This window comes from Heteronotia binoei, chromosome 16, assembly GCF_032191835.1.
Source record: "Heteronotia binoei isolate CCM8104 ecotype False Entrance Well chromosome 16, APGP_CSIRO_Hbin_v1, whole genome shotgun sequence".
NCBI lineage: Eukaryota > Metazoa > Chordata > Lepidosauria > Squamata > Gekkonidae > Heteronotia > Heteronotia binoei.
In genome coordinates, this window is record NC_083238.1 from 30,386,715 (window position 1) to 30,402,517 (window position 15,803).

At 41.4% G+C, this 15,803-nt stretch overlaps 1 protein-coding gene across 2 annotated transcripts in view; it reads left to right on the forward strand.

The window, feature by feature from the left end:
• MYO3B (myosin IIIB) overlaps positions 1 to 15,803 on the forward strand; it is a 411,089-nt gene that overhangs the window by 39,552 nt on the left and 355,734 nt on the right. For both annotated transcript variants that reach the window (XM_060257443.1, XM_060257444.1), the window contains exons 2-3: positions 4,161 to 4,344; positions 7,700 to 7,834. In XM_060257443.1, coding sequence (XP_060113426.1) covers positions 4,161 to 4,344; positions 7,700 to 7,834 — 319 coding nt within the window. The remainder of the gene's footprint in view (positions 1 to 4,160; positions 4,345 to 7,699; positions 7,835 to 15,803) is intronic.

Consider the following 15,803-nt stretch of genomic DNA (forward strand, 5'->3'; position numbering starts at 1 on the left):
CTACAAATGTTCTCCATGTTGCAGTTTGCAGGTCTTAACTGAAGTGTGCAAGATCATAGGTACCTGCAAGTCAATGCATGCCTTTTGTAAAGTGGAACTAAGTCAGGGGTTATTTTGTAGAAAAATAGGTGGTGGAGCTCATCTAGGGATTGTTATGCAGCTGCACCTACTATTCAATGGAGAAGGTAGGTAAACCCTCCGGAAGAAGAAGGGAAACCCTCAGAAAGATTCAGGAGCTATGCTCCTGTGAGCTTCTCCTGAATTCAAGGCCTGAACTAAGTTAATCAGATAGTGTCACAATAGATGTTTCAGAGGAGGGTTATGCTTTCAGCTTCCTGTGTATGCAACAGCAGAAATGCGGGTTCCATGGAACATCCATGTATCAAGGTCATAATTATGGTTCTGTGAATTTTTGTCTGAATATTGCCTGTTACACTCTGCATCGGTGAAAAGATGTAGAGGTTTGCAGTCTCTCATTTGTTTTATAGGTGATCAATTCAGTTTATATATGATCCTATGTTGTCAAGTTAATGTTTAGGATGATTAAGGATCTGAAATTGACTGACTGAAGCTTTCTATGCAGAGCACAGTTTGAACGCAGCATTGTAATAATTAATGACACCTGTACCTCCATCTTTCTTAGCAAAGGAGGGAGGGTGAGATTGGCTTTCTACATAACAAAGGTTAACAAATGCATTATGGCTTGTATTTTCAACTTTTAAAAAACCTGTCATGGCAGGTTAATTTGTACTGACAGAGAAAAGATTTCAAATAAGATGACAGATGTTACTGATCTGCTTAAAAACAAAGCATCACTTTTTAATGGAAGAACAAGAACACACCACAGAAACTGCTGAGATTATCTTTTGTTAATCTTGTATTTTAAAGTCATTTTGTCTAGTAACTATTAAAAAAAACCCCAAGCTTGTTTGTCTCAGTAGGGCAAGAATCAGAGTCCTCTGTACTGTAAAGGTGAACACACATGAACGTATGAAGCTGCCTTATACTGAATTAGACCCTTGGTTCATTAAGATCAGTATTATCTACTCATGCTGGCAGTGGCTTTCCAGGGTCTCAGGCTGGGATATTTCACATTACCTGATCCTTTCAGCTGGTGATGCTGGAGATCGAATCTGGGACGAAGCAGATGCTCTACCACTGAGCCACAGCCCCACCCCTAGAGGAGCGTTATTATTGTACAACGCCAATTCACTTCAGTGTAGCAAAATCAAACAGAAGTCCAAGGGCTTCTTGAAGATGTTACAAAGAAAGGCCAGTTAGAAACAATGAAAACAATAACCAAAGAGGTTTTCTCTATTCCAAGAGCCAGTTTGGTGTAGTGGTTAAGTGTGCGGACTCTTATCTGGGAGAACCGGGTTTGATTCCCCAATCCTCCACTTGCACCTGCTGGAATGGCCTTGGGTCAGCCATAACTCTGGCAGAGGTTGTCCTTGAAAGGTCAGCTGCTGTGAGAGCCCTCTCCAGCCCCATCCACCTCACAGGGTGTCTGTTGTGGGGGAGGAAGGTAAAGGAGATTGTGAGCCGCTCTGAGACTCTTCAGAGTGGAGGGCGGGATATAAATCCAATATCATCTTCTTCTTCTTCAAATAGGTGAGGACCACGTCTGCCTTTCTTCTGCTTGTTACTTTAAGTATAAATTGATCTACTATGAAACAAAGTTTGAGTCCAGTGGCACCTTTAAAACCAATGAAGTTTAATTCTGGGTATAACTGTTTGCGTGCATGCATACTTCACTCAAAAGTTTATACCTAGCTTATACCATAAACAGGAAAGTTTATACTCAGAATTAAACTTTGTTGGTCTTAAAGGTGTCACTGGACTCAAACCTTGTGCCACTGCTTCAGAGCAGCATGGCTACCTGCTTAGATCTGCTATGGAAGTTCATTCCATGTATCTGAGGAAGCAAACTTTGACTTGTGAACGCTTGTGATGAAATTATAGTCTTTATAGTTCTACTGGACCACTGTGGCCTCTGCACCATAAAGAATTATACTGGAACATAGAGACTAATGTGACTACTTCTCTGGAATATATGTGGTGTAGTTTGCTACACTCAGCAGCTACAATACTAGTCCTTTAACAGTCCCTGTAAACTACAAGAAGACATGCAAATCAAAGTTTTATGTGTATAAACTGGCTCACCAGTTTGGTGTTGTTGTTAAGAGCGGTGGACTCTAATCTGGAGAACCAGGTTTCATTCCCCACTCCTCCACATGCAGCTGTTGGGTGACCTTGGGTCCATCCCAGTTCTCTCAGAGCTGTTCTCTCAAGAGTAGTTCTCAAAGAGTTCTCTCAGCCCCACTTACCTCACAGTGTGTCTGTTGTGGGGAGAGGAAGGGAAAGAGACGGCAATCTGCTTTGAGATTCCCAAGTGAAGGGCGGGGTATAAATCCAATTTATCCTCCTCCTCATTTCCCCAGGGTAGACTGTATTACATACCACCGATTCTGGTACCCAAATGTAAGCTTAAGTCCTCTGAAGTCTCTCATCTGGTGTCCTAACTCATTGTGTCTTAAGCAGAATTCTTATGAGCTGCTGTTGCATGTGAATGTCCGAAGATGCCTTACACTAAATCGGTCTGTATAGTCAGTACTTTGATCATTCCTGTTTCAGTTTTTCTATGCCAAAGAGCACTTTACTGGAAATGCCATGGTTTGAACACGGTGGCTTATCTGTGCAACTGTGTGAACCAACATAATGTTGTGGTTAGAGAGTCTGACTAGGATCCGGGTGGGAGCTGTATTTGAATTCTCCCTCTGCCATGAAGCTTGCTGGATGACTATAAGCCAGTCACACATGCTCAGCTTAACCTACCTCACAGGGTTGCCGTGAGGATAAAGTGGAGGACAAAAGAACGATGTAAGCCCCTTTGGGTCTCCCACTGGAGAGAAAAGCAGCATATAAAGGAAGGGAGTCAATAATATTGCTAACCTATAGGCAATAGGTTTCAACTGGCCAAGACCTCTGTATTGCTGTAAATATTTTTGATGAAATTGTTTCATGTATGTGCTTTTCTTATCATGAGTTGGACAGAGGTGACCTGTTGACATCTTTGCAAATAAAATTTGCTTGCTTCATTGGTCGTTTGTGTTGTTGGCTCTGCCTTGAGGCAGCTTGCAGCATTATAGCAGAGATGCTACGCTGTCTCTCGCCTTACAGGGAAGCAGGAGACAACTTTCCACACTGCTGAATCTGCTGTGATGCCGTTGTGTTAGTTGAAGGATAACACACTTTCTCCCCAGTCCCCACTTGGTATGGCTGTCCTCATGTGACTCAATCTTCTGTTGATTCATTCCAAGGTGTGGCATGGATGTATAGGTGGTGGGGATGAAAAAGCAGCTGGAAAATGGTAACTGAAAACCATAATTAAGATTCCTGACACTGCAAATGCCTCGTTTGCATCATTGTAGTACCCTAATCATTCCTATAGTAACCTGTGGGAAATGAAGTAGCTACAGATGTCTTTCTGAATGAATACAACATAATAGTATGGAAATAGTTTCTCTGCTCTGGTGTCCAGAGTGAGACTGCTCCTAATAGCCTAGCTTGAGAGCAGGACACCAAGCATCATCCCTAGATATGGTTTCCAACCTCCAGGTGATTCCTGGAGATCTCCTGCTTTTGCAATGAATCTCCAGCTGGCAGAGATCAGCTCCCCTGGAGAAAATGGCTGCTTTGGAGGATGGACTCTATGGCATTGTACCATGCTGAGCCCCCCTCCCTTTCCTGGACACACTCCCAAAATCCCCAGATATTTTCCAGTGTATACCTGGAAACCCTAGGGCCACTCATAGGGATGCCAGCCTCCAGGCGGGACCTGGGGAACCCCTGGAATTGCAGCTCATCTCCAGATTACAGAGATCAATTCCCCCTGGAGAAAATGGATTGGAGGGTGGGATCTATGGCATTGTACCCGACTGAGGTCCCTGTCCTTTCCAAGCTAATTTCCCAAGCCTCCAGGAGTTTCCAGGTCTGGATCTGGCAACTCTTCCCACCCATCCCCCTCTGACGGACAAAGGGGACCTGGCAACCGTACTCATCCAGCCAGTGGTAATCTCTGCTTATGGGTGCACCAACATTTTATGTGGGAAATTATGTGGTACCAAATAAGTTAACATCTTATTTTTTTTTTTTTGCAGGAAGTCACTCTATGGATTTTTTCAGTATAATCAGAATATGATTGGACTGGAATCTTTACCTGACCCCTCAGATACCTGGGAAATTGTTGAGACCATTGGCAAAGGCACGTATGGTAAAGTCTATAAAGTCACTAATAAGAAAGATGGAAGTTTGGCAGCGGTGAAGATTCTAGATCCTATCAGTGTAAGTAATGAGCAAAATTATTTTTTTATTTCAAGTAAGTTGTTAGCACAGTGTGAAACTAATGCTCAGTGATTAGGCAGTGTTAATGTTTTTGGGAATAAATAGTCAGGTGCACACATGGATTGGCAAATGATTATAATGGCAAAGTTCTGCTAAATGAAAACGTTGTTGCTGCTGTTGTGTCCTTCAGCCATAGAACAACAGAATGAGAAGGCTGGCCTGGATTTAAGAGCCATATTCCTGCCTCCTGCAGATCCTTTGTAATGGAATTTGGCACCTTAATTCAAATTTACTTTTGCAATACCAGGAGGTCGAAAGATGTTTGGAAAATAGGTAGGCATCTCCTGTTTCTGCATATTGAAATAAAGGTTGTCTCCATCAGTGGTGGGATTTTTTTAAATCAAGTCACAGCTAATTTATGGCATCTATAATGATCTTGCCCTCTTCCCTTGCTCGCATGCAGAATTTTGCCTCTATCTATTTTCTTCTGGTTTGTCTATGGCTGTCCCATCCAGTCACATCTATCTATCTATCTATCTGTCTGTCTGTCTGTCTGTCTGTCTGTCTGTCTGTCTGTCTGCCTGCCTGCCTGCCTGCCTGCCTGCCTGCCTGCCTGCCTGTCCGTCTTGGCCCAGACCAGGAAACTGAGGGAAGAGACAAAATCACCTTCTTATACTTTGCATTTGAAATGGCACATTAGAGGCTTTTGAAAGTTCAAAATAAACAAAATGCTTTATTTAACTTGGATGTCAGGTGGAATCATACAGGTAGGATGTATTAGGCGGGCTGATAATAAAACTGAAGTAACTCTGCATTCACACAAACACCAAATAATTTGTTGCCAACAAGTGTTTCCGCTATTAATCAAGGTCTTTAAAACTTTGAGGAGAGAGACTTTCTTTCAGAGAGAGGTTTCTGACTTCAAGTTTAGGTTTCTGAGTTTCACTGACATGTCACATGTAAAGTTTAGAAGGCAGGAACGTATAACCAAGTTCCCCAAATCCTTCTTTATACACAACCTAGGGATCACTCCTCTTTTCTAGAAGCTATTTCCCTTCTTAACTGGGCAGGGATAACTTCTTTTTACTAGAAGCTATTTCCTTTTTTTTTTTTGCTTGAATGAGGATTCTCCTTGATCCACTCACTCTCTTAGCCACCATCCCAGTCCACAGTCAGTGCTTAACTGACTCTTCTTCAACTGTCAGTTCCTAACTATTATTTCTTAACTGAGTATCTAAACAGAATTCTGTTAGAACAGTCTGTCACTCAAAAGTTCTCAGATTCTGTTAGGCTAATACTTTCATGGTCCATCAGAGCACCCGTGTGGGATTTTCAGGACAAGAGATGTTCAGAGATGATTTCTAATTGTCTGCCTCTTCATCATTACCCTGGTATTCCTTGATAGTCTCCCACCCAAATACTGACCAGAGCCAACCCTTCTGAGATCAGGTTAACCTGGGCTATCCAGGTCAGAGCTGCCTCCATACTAGCTTCCATATATCACAACAAAGATTGCCTCCATACTAACTCTTTCATCTGGAATAGACATCATTCACTCTCTCAGCAGAGAATCCAGATGACAGGCCATTGAATTCAAGTATTTTCTTTATTGCTTTCCTATTTTTTTAGATCTGTGGCCAGGGTTTTTCCTGTCTACTTAAAATTCAATAACAGTGCCAGTCAGCCATGTAAAAAGTGACAAAGTGCTATTGAGTCTTTCCAGAGCTTTATATTTGCCTTCTTCCCTATTTGTTTTTGACCAACTCACTTCTTAACCAAATTACATCCTGTTCACTCACAAGACATTCCTGGATGAATCTTTAATTAGTTAATTTTCATGTTGTAATCACACAATTATGGAATTGCTATTATAAAAAGGAAATAAAAATTAATAGACAAGGACTTTGGCTGCAAAAGGGAAAGCAGTTAATAAATTTTCCCCTCCACCCTGGGAAAAAGACTTGGGATCATTTTAGGGACGCGTTTACCGCTTTGAGTTAATAAGAAGTAAATAGGTGTTGAGACACTGATGCAATGGCAGCTACAGTGTGAAAAATAAGTGGGAAGTAAAATTTAAAGGATCACTTGCAGGCAGAAGGACACCTTTACCAAATGAGATTTGTTTCCTTTACTTTCAGGTAAATGTAATAATGGGATACTGTGGTTCTCCACCCTGGCCCCTACTTCCATCCTTCTAGCTCTGCTTTGTTTCTTCTCCTCCTTCTTACACTGGCTTCTCCCCCACCCCCCAACTTCAGCTCCTGTTCTGGCTACAATTCCCTCCACTCCTCTTCTGGTGCTATTTTGGGTAGCCACAGGAACTCAATATGCCAACCCAACTCGGGTGTGTTTTTCTTCCTTTTTAAATGACCATCTACAGACATTACAGTCACATTACTTTATTGGGGTTTAGTATTTTTTTTCCAGGTTGAAAGGAAAGTTTTATTTACTGCTTTTGCTTTTGCAACTCAAGTTGTTGCCCATGTCAGCATTGTCTCTACAGCATGAGGAGGTGGAGCCTATCCTCTTCAGTGATCACGAGATAGAGTCAGCTGGAGCTTGTGATAATGTCATGATCAAAGTCCTAGTTTTCTTACTATCCTTATATATATATATATATATATATATATATATATATATATATATATATATATATATATTTTCAATAACTAAACCTGATGCTATGATATGCAGCTTCCACAGGTTTCCTCAGCAGTGTTGGAAAATAACACTTCTGTTGCTTAAATAGGCCTTTACTCTACCGCAATACTAAATTTAGATGTTCAGAATCTAAAATTGCGTCATTGAACCAGCAGGGGGCTGGTGATTGGTCTGGGGAAGCAGGGATTTGGATTCTGCTTCCCATTGTTCCCAGTCCCCAAGCTCAGTCCTATGGCTCCAATGAGCCTGGCAGGAACTGCCTCAAACATCAAGTCCACATACACGACAATATTTTTGCAGACTTCTGACAAGCAACCATTTTTTTTTATGATTGGCATCTGTATATACCCTGTACGTACACATTTTGTGTCAATAGATTTCATAGCTTCAATCCTGCACAATAGTTAGGCTTTAGTGAGATTTTGCAGTGCGGTTCTAAGCAGAGCTACAGTCTTCTTAGTCTATTGAAGTCAATGGCCTTGAAAGGGTGTAATTCTCCTTAGAACTGCACTGTTAAGCAGCCTAATAATGGTGAGCACAATTGCAGCCTATACCAATTAAATACTTCTTGTGGGATCCCCCCCCCCCACTCTTTTGAATTAATCTAATTATTTATTATTTGACCTGCCAGCATTCAGTCTTGTATTGTTCACAGTGTATATTTGTCAAGTTTGTTTGTGTGTCTTCAATCTAGGATGTGGATGAAGAAATTGAAGCAGAATACAACATTCTACAGTTTCTTCCTAACCATCCCAACGTCGTTAAATTTTATGGAATGTTTTACAAAGCAGATCAATATGTGGGTGGCCAGCTCTGGCTTGTTCTTGAGGTAAGAAGCTTTGTGTTGCTAAATCTTAATTAAAAGAGATTTTATGAACTAGCTTCTTCCTCTACAAAACCAGGAGTAAAACCATCGCTCCGCTTCTGTGCTCTGTAGGACCTGGCATCTGTTTAGTTTTGATTATTAATGAGAAGGTCCAATTGAGAAGGAAGTGATGTACAGCAGATCCAGTCTGTTAAGTCTGCTCAGTGTTTAGACCTGAATCCTGAACTTTTTGACTTTAATTTCAGGGCATATACAAGTTAACTCTTACTTGGGTCTTTTGCCATTAGTGATAATTACTTCTGAGTAATTTGTTACCAATCTCTCATCACCTGTATCTCAATCAGATTTTTAAAAACCTCCTATTTGATCTGGTCTTAAACACTCACACATGGCTCCCTCATAGTTATGCTTGGGAACAAATGGACTTTCCACTGTGATGAGACTTCAATGGGGATACGTTGCTCAAAAAACTTCAGAATAAAGCTCCATTGTCTACTTCCAGTATAAAGAATTTGGGAACTGTCCTGCTTGTCTGAAGTGTGGGCTGTGAGGTTGTTGCCTGAGAATGTAAACAAGTACATTCTAATACTGGGCCAATGTCCTTTTAATACTGAGCCAATGTACATAGCTCATGTAACATCATTACTGGAAATCTTCAGGGGTATGATATATGTTCTCTTCTGGAGGAGTCGTGACAGGCTTTTTGTTGTCCCACATCTATGGAATTCCCTTCACCTACTTACCTTTCTGAACTCTAGTTGCCAGGTGAGATTAATTTTATTCTCCCAGGCCTTTGACAATTAAAAAGTCTTTTTAAAATTATTATTTTAATGACCTTGTTTTCTTTGGTGCAGGAGCCCTGTGGTGCAGAGTGGCAAGCTGCAGTACTGCAGTCCTAAGCTCTGCTCACGACCTGAGTTTGATCCCAGCGGAAGCTGGGTTCAGATAGCTTCCTCAAGGTCGACTCAGCCTTCCATCCTTCCGAGGTCGTTAAAATGAGTACCCAGCTTGCTGGTGGGAAAGTGTAGATGACTGGGGAAGGCAATGGCAAACCACCCCATAAAAAAAGTCCACTAAGAAAACTTTGTGATGTGACATCTCCCCCATGGATCAGTAATGACTTGGTGCTTGCACAGGATAGAGACCACCTTTACTTTTCTTTGGTGCAATTGTGGTTACTGCTGCTATGCTGTTTGGGTGGCTCATTAGAGGAGGGGCCATGGGCTCAGTGCTAGAGCATCTGCTTTGCATGCAGAAGATCCCAGGTTTGCATAGCTGATGACATCCTCTACTTGGAATCCTGGCGAGCCTCTTCCAGGCGGAGTAGATACTGACCCTGACATATGATTTTTATACAGTGTATTCATGTGTTCAGACATTATTTTAATATTGCAATATTTTATCATTTTAGTATTAATCATGATTAATATCTTGTTATTACTGAGGGAATATGTTTAGTAAACCTCAGAATCCCAGAGCTAGGAGACAACATCAGGGGAAGACCTCAGCCTCTATGCCCTGTTGTTGGACCTCCAGAGTAACTGTTTGGCCACTGTATGAGACAGGTTGCTGGACTAGATGGACCACTGGTCTGATCCAGCAGGGGTCTTCTTATGATCTTATGTACTGGCCATTGCATTTTAATGGAAATTTTGTGAGTTGCCATAAGACCTTTGTTCAAAGGCTGAGTACAACTATTTAAAATAAATAAAATAATAAATATTTGGAAATAAGGACTCCTTCAATTGACCCGATAGGCAGTCTGGTTATGCACAATTGTGTTTTTAGGGACATCCTCTGGAGAAGTTCTCACAATAGTTTTTTTTAAAGAAAGTGTTTCTAAATTGTATTATTATCTGGAGGAGGCAGATGTGGTGGGAACAGAGTTTAAACAGACACATATATGCATTTTGCCCCCTCCCATTTATACCTTTTAAAACTTTGTGTCAAGTTCCTGAAATGCACTGTAATGTCAGAATAATTTGAAGATCAATTTGCAAGATGAAACAGTTTCTAAAAAGTAAATTTATTTTTTAAAAGTTCCAAATGTAGACAAAACCCAGGAAAATATATGAAAAATAAGCAATACAATTGCCATATTCTGTAGCAGAAGCAAAAATTTACAGTTAACTAATGCCTACAACATCTACAAGCTTGCAAAACCAGAAATTAGGATCTCTTGCTGGAATTATGAGATCTGTGCATCTGATTCCAGTTATCAGGATCTCTTGCTATGCGGAGTATGAAAGGATGCCATTGTTTTGCAATGATTTCTTGACCAAAATATTTATTTTTTTCTCTTAAATACTTAGTCCCTGAGAGGGAAATTCTTTAAACAATTTGGATCTGGTTGTTCTCCTCAGGGCTTTTTTTGGTGGAAAAAGCCCAGCAGAAAATAATTTGCATATTAGGCCACACCCCTGACATCACCATTGTTTTGCATTTGGCTTTTTTGTAGAAAAAAACCAGCAAGAATCATTTGCATATTAGGCTGCACCCTCAGTGCCAAGCCAACTGGAACTGCATTCCTGTGCATTCCTGCAAAAAAAAAAAAAAGCCCTCGTTCTCCTATAGGTAACAGCAGGGCTTTTTTTTGTAGCAGGAACTCCTTTGCATATCAGACCACACACCCCTGGTGTAGCCAATCCTCCAAGAGCTTTCAGAGCTTTTAGTACAGGGCCTACTGTAAGCTCCAGGAGGACTGGCTAGATCAGGGGTGTGTGGCTGAATATGTAAAGGAGTTCCTGCTACAAAAAAAGCAATCAGTTTTGTGTGTGTGTGTGTGTAAAAATGCTAGTATGACTGACCCAACTGGAAAATCCTGAGCCTCAGATTTGCATACCAATTTGTATGTGTGCAGCATTTGCTATTTATAATCCTTTAATTCACTGAAAGGAACCATATACAAAGAACTCCAGCGCTTTCATCGTTGTTTCTTTGATGAAATCATATATTCTTTGTGATGTGGCTAACTTTTGAAAAAAATGTAATTACAAGCACTGATTTTCCCTCAGGGCATCATTATTCTGCCAGGCTTACACATTCTGAGTAATACCTTTCTCTCAGTTGTAGTCCCTTTGAACACTGGGACCTGTCAAGGTGTTGTTACCTAAGGATAGGTGAAAGTGAACTTTTGGGCCCTGTTTTTAATTATTAAGACCAGTTCCGTGTGGGTGGACAGAAGTGGGAAACAGTAGGCAACTGGCATTGACATGAAATGGCTAGCTAATACAGGACAAGGATATTTGGATGTGTGTGAGGAGAACAAGGAAACCATGCAGCTATATCTTGGAGACCATCTTAAACTTTTCTGAATTTTCTGAAATAGTTCTGAAAAAAAGGTCAGAATTTTGGCTTTCTGATTTTTAGAGCAAAGCAACACAAAGGCATCCTTTCCCCTCCAACTCTTTTCATATTCCAGGACTCCTTATATGAGAGGGCAGTTAGAAACTTCTAGGGGCTGGAACAAAAGTGAGAGAAGGATGGAAACTTTGATAGACCCACCTTTCAGTATTACCCCTTAACAGACAGTATGTTTGATGATGTTTATGGGGTGAACAGCATGTTACATATGTTCCTTCTGGAATGGGCAATTGCTTCTGGTATCTTTCAAACAAAATGGCAAGCAAACATAGTGGGACGATGGCTTCTAGTATGCTCACCCTGTCAAATATATCACCTGAAAAGTGCTAATTATTTCTGAATTCTAATTATCTCCTGATCATTCACTATCCATTCCTCCTTCAAGGTGACAATAATAGTCATATAACATTTTTTGGTTGGGGACCTCCTCTCCCATGCAACCCAAGAAACATCCATTGTTACTTCTTTGAACAATCTTGAACCACTTTCTGGTAAACTGCCCCCAGTATTTCCAATACAGCTTCAACCAAGTAGTGCCATCTTTGATACCAACAGTGGAATTCTGATTATAACAAAACCAGAAAATTTTAAAGTCAGGTCCCCCTCCCCAATAATTTTTTTAGCTGTTTCATAGTCTTCTTGTGGTCTGGCACCAAGGTTACCAATTCCCAGTTGGAGGCAGGGGATCCCCCAGTTTGGAGGCCCTCCGCCCACTTCAGGATTATCAGAAAGCAGCAGGAGGGGAGGGAAATGTCTGCTGGGCACTCCATTATACCCTATGGAGACTGGTTCCCAAAGGGTATAATGGAGAATTGATCCATGGGTATCTGGGGCCCTGGGAGACTGTTTTTTTGAAATAGAGCACCAAATTTTCAGCATCCGGTGCCTCTCCTCAAAACCCCGCCCCCTAGTTTCGAAAAGATTGGACCAAGGGGTCCAATTCTGTGAGCCCCAATAGAAGGTGCCCCCATCCTCCTTTATCCTACAGGGATGGCATTTAAAAGGAACATAGTCCCTTTAAATGTGACAGCCAAATCTCCCTTTGGAGTCCAGTCATGTTTGTCACAACCTTGCTCCTGGCTCCACCCCCAAAGTCACCAGATATTTCTTGAATCAAACCTGGCAGCCCTATCTGGCACCTGTTTTATGGATTTTTGGGGGTGCTCAGTGGTGGTTTTATGTTGTATTTTTGCCCCTTACTTTTTAATGTCTTTGTTCTGGTTTTATATTGACAGCTTACGATTTTATTATTTTAGGGTATTGTTTTTTAACTTATAAGCTGCCTTAAGCAGGACTATGGAAATGTGGCCTATAAATAATTTTGGCATATGACGCCCCTTCCCTGCCCAGTGTTGCATGTTGCCAGGGTTTGTTTCACAATCCAGAAGCCCTTTGCCAATCACATCCTGCTGATTCTGTTTTTGCTGCAGAAATGGGGGTCTATGAATCTATAGAAAAGAAAGTCTGCAGTTTGATAATGAAAAGATAAACAAGGGCAGCCATACCTCGCAGCAAAGTCTGAAGCCTTTTTTTCCAGCCTAAGGAGCATTCCTTTGATAGAAATTGCTCTCCCACTGGAAGAGTGGTGAATGGTCCATGAGATTAGTCAGAGCAGCCTTTGCAGGAGTGTATCTACAGGAGTGGAATTCTAGCAGGAGCTCCTTTGCATATTAGGCCACACACCTCTTATATAGCCAATCTTTCAAGAGCTTACAATACTCTTTTCTGTAAGCTCTTGGAGGATTGGCTACATCAGAGGGGTGCAGCCTAATATGCAAAGGAGCTCCTGCTAGAATTCCACCCCTGGATTTACATCAGATACTTGCAGTGTCTATCTGTGAAAATGGTGTGCCACTGAGCAAGTGGTAGAAGAAAAAACAAACACACTAGGGAGCATTCTGAGCCTGGGGGTGCCCAGGGATGCTGCCAGTTCTCATTGTCTTGTCTTGGTCCCTTGGGCGACCAACTGGCCCATGTGCTGAGCAAAATGGGCCAATGGGTTGCTGTGTAACACACATGCTGGGGTTGCCTAGTCTTGATCTAGACTGTAACATTTTAAAGCAAAAACAGAGAGTGCTGGCAAAACAAGATAAACTATCTCATCCCCCAGGTGTCACACCTTGCTATACTCTCCATTTTTCAGCATTTTTCCCCTGTCCAGTCCCACCTGGTTACTGATATTTGAGCCTGGCTGTAAGATGGATGCTTCAAGTTCCAGAATAAGATGTGGGAAGGATCAGAGTTTGAATTTCCCCACCTCCATGCTCTGGTTATGTTTAAAAATAGACCATCCTGTTTTTCTGTACATGTGAGTGGGAGGTTGCCTGCCATATTCTGCTTTTTTGAGGCTACCAGCAGCAGGGGGAGGAGTGATTTATATCTGGGGAAACATGCTCTTGATTATCGCTTTTCCTTACAGGTAAAGATATTTAGAGGTCTCAGATCTGAATCAGCAGTTCTCTCTCCCATAGAGAAATGACTTAATGCTTGCTCATCTCTGTCTCTCACTTCTTACCTGACTTGGGTATGTGTGTGTTGGTGTGTGATTATACTTTCTGTGGAGAGAAGCCTTAGGATCTGTCTCTGTCCACTCTAGCCCAAGGGGGGCTTCCAAGGAGACAAAGTCTCCTTGGGGAGGGACGGTGGCTCAGTGGGTAGAGCATCTGCTTGGGAAGCAGAAGGTCCCAGGTTCAATCCCTGGCATCTCCAACTAAAAGAGGGTCCAGGCAAGTAGGTGTGAAAAACCTCAGCTTGAGACCCTGGAGAGCCGCTGCCAGTCTGAGTAGACAATACTGACTTTGATGGACCGAGGGTCTGATTCAGTATAAGGCAGCTTCATATGACAACCTCTAGGCTTCTGCCAGTATCTTCCCTCAGTCTTCATAGCCCTGCCTGCCAGTAGGGATGAGCCCAGGCCTGTATCAAGTTGCTATGGCAACCCCAGGAAATGAAATGGCTTGCAGAATGAAGAACCATTTTTATACAGGATCTGAAAGTCTACCCAAAGCTGCTGAGATTGGTTGATGACCTGCAAGAATTGGAAACTGTATATGTCAGTTAGGAGGGCTCTGATATTTGGCATGGACAGCAAACTCTTCTGATGGGATAACATCCCTGTCAAATATATATTGCTGAAGCATTCTTTCCCTTTTCCTGATGCCTTGAGCCTTTTAGGACAGAAAAGAAAAGACAAAAGAAAAAAAAAAGGTCTGAGAAGTAAGAACACACAGAGGAGTAACTTAGGGTTGCCAGAGCTAACTCAGAAAATATCTGGGGACTTTGGGGGTGGAGTCAGGAGACTTCCCCATTCCCTAAAACAAATAAGTAAAAATATAGCATGGCAGTTCCCCTTTTCCAACATTGTTGGAAAAGCTATTAATGGGAAAAGGTTTGCAAGAAGCTGTGATTTTCTGGGTCAGAATGTTTCATCTCCATTGTTCGCAGTCTTCATTATCTCTGAATGTCATGACTATTTTTTTTTAAAAAAATATTAGTTACAATAACAATTAATGAATGGGATATGCTTAGGTTTTTGTTTTTCTCTTAATTCTCTGCCTTGGATATTCTACTGGTAAACACTCATATTGGAAAAAGGGCAATAGGAGATAGGTAAAACAACTGCATGAGAATCATGGGTAAAATAAAATTAGAAAGGTTTTAATTTCATTTTTTCCCCTCCCCTGCTTTTGATGTATGGGAAAGCTATTAATGGAGAAAGGTTTGCAAGAAGCTGTGGTTTTCTGGGTCAGAATGTTTCATCTCCGTTGTTGGCAGAGCAAACCACCAAGCCTGAATATAGAGATATGTCTGCTGTCTATTTTATATTGCCTGCCAGCAGGGGCATTGATGGAGTGAAGGTTTGAAATAACTGTAATTTGTGGCCTCCCAGTTATCAAGTGCATCAATCTTGCCTGTCTTTTTTTTTTTTTTTAATAATACCTCTGGACTTGACTTCACACAATAGCCGTTTGGAAAAGACTCTCCCACATTAGTATAAATATATATCTAAGTGCTCTTTTAAATCATTTTAAAAATAAAATCATTGCTGTGGATTTTAAAAAATCAGCCAACTCCCCCCCCCCCCTCTTCTGAGTTTTAATTCTGATTCTTGGAACTGCACTTTGCAGAATGCAAGATAATGGTGGTGAAGTGTTGGATAAAAGGATTTATTTATAAGCTACCCTAATCCTTTAAAAAATGTTCAAGGAATATATCTGATTAAAAGAAACTTAGTATTTTACTCTGATCCTAAATATGGTTGCCCTGAGGGTGAATGGAAACAATTGGGCCTGTACCATAAATGAGGCTAGTTCATGAAAGGAATCTCTGCCGCTTTCCCTCGCTTTCTCAGTGGAGTCTCCTCCTGCCCCCTGAAAATACAGTTTTGAGGGTGAGGGAATGGAGGGTGGTAGGGCTTACCGCAAGAAGGGGAAATGCTCAGAAACCGCTGCTTTCCCACTCTTGCATTATGCTTTCTGCAAATGGAGCAAATATGTGTGCATGATTTCTGTTAATTTCCCCTTCTTCTGGGAAATGCTGTGAAAATATGGCCGGTTTCTCTCCCCCTCCCCTTTTTTTATAAAATAGATTTTATTTTATCGAATCTAAT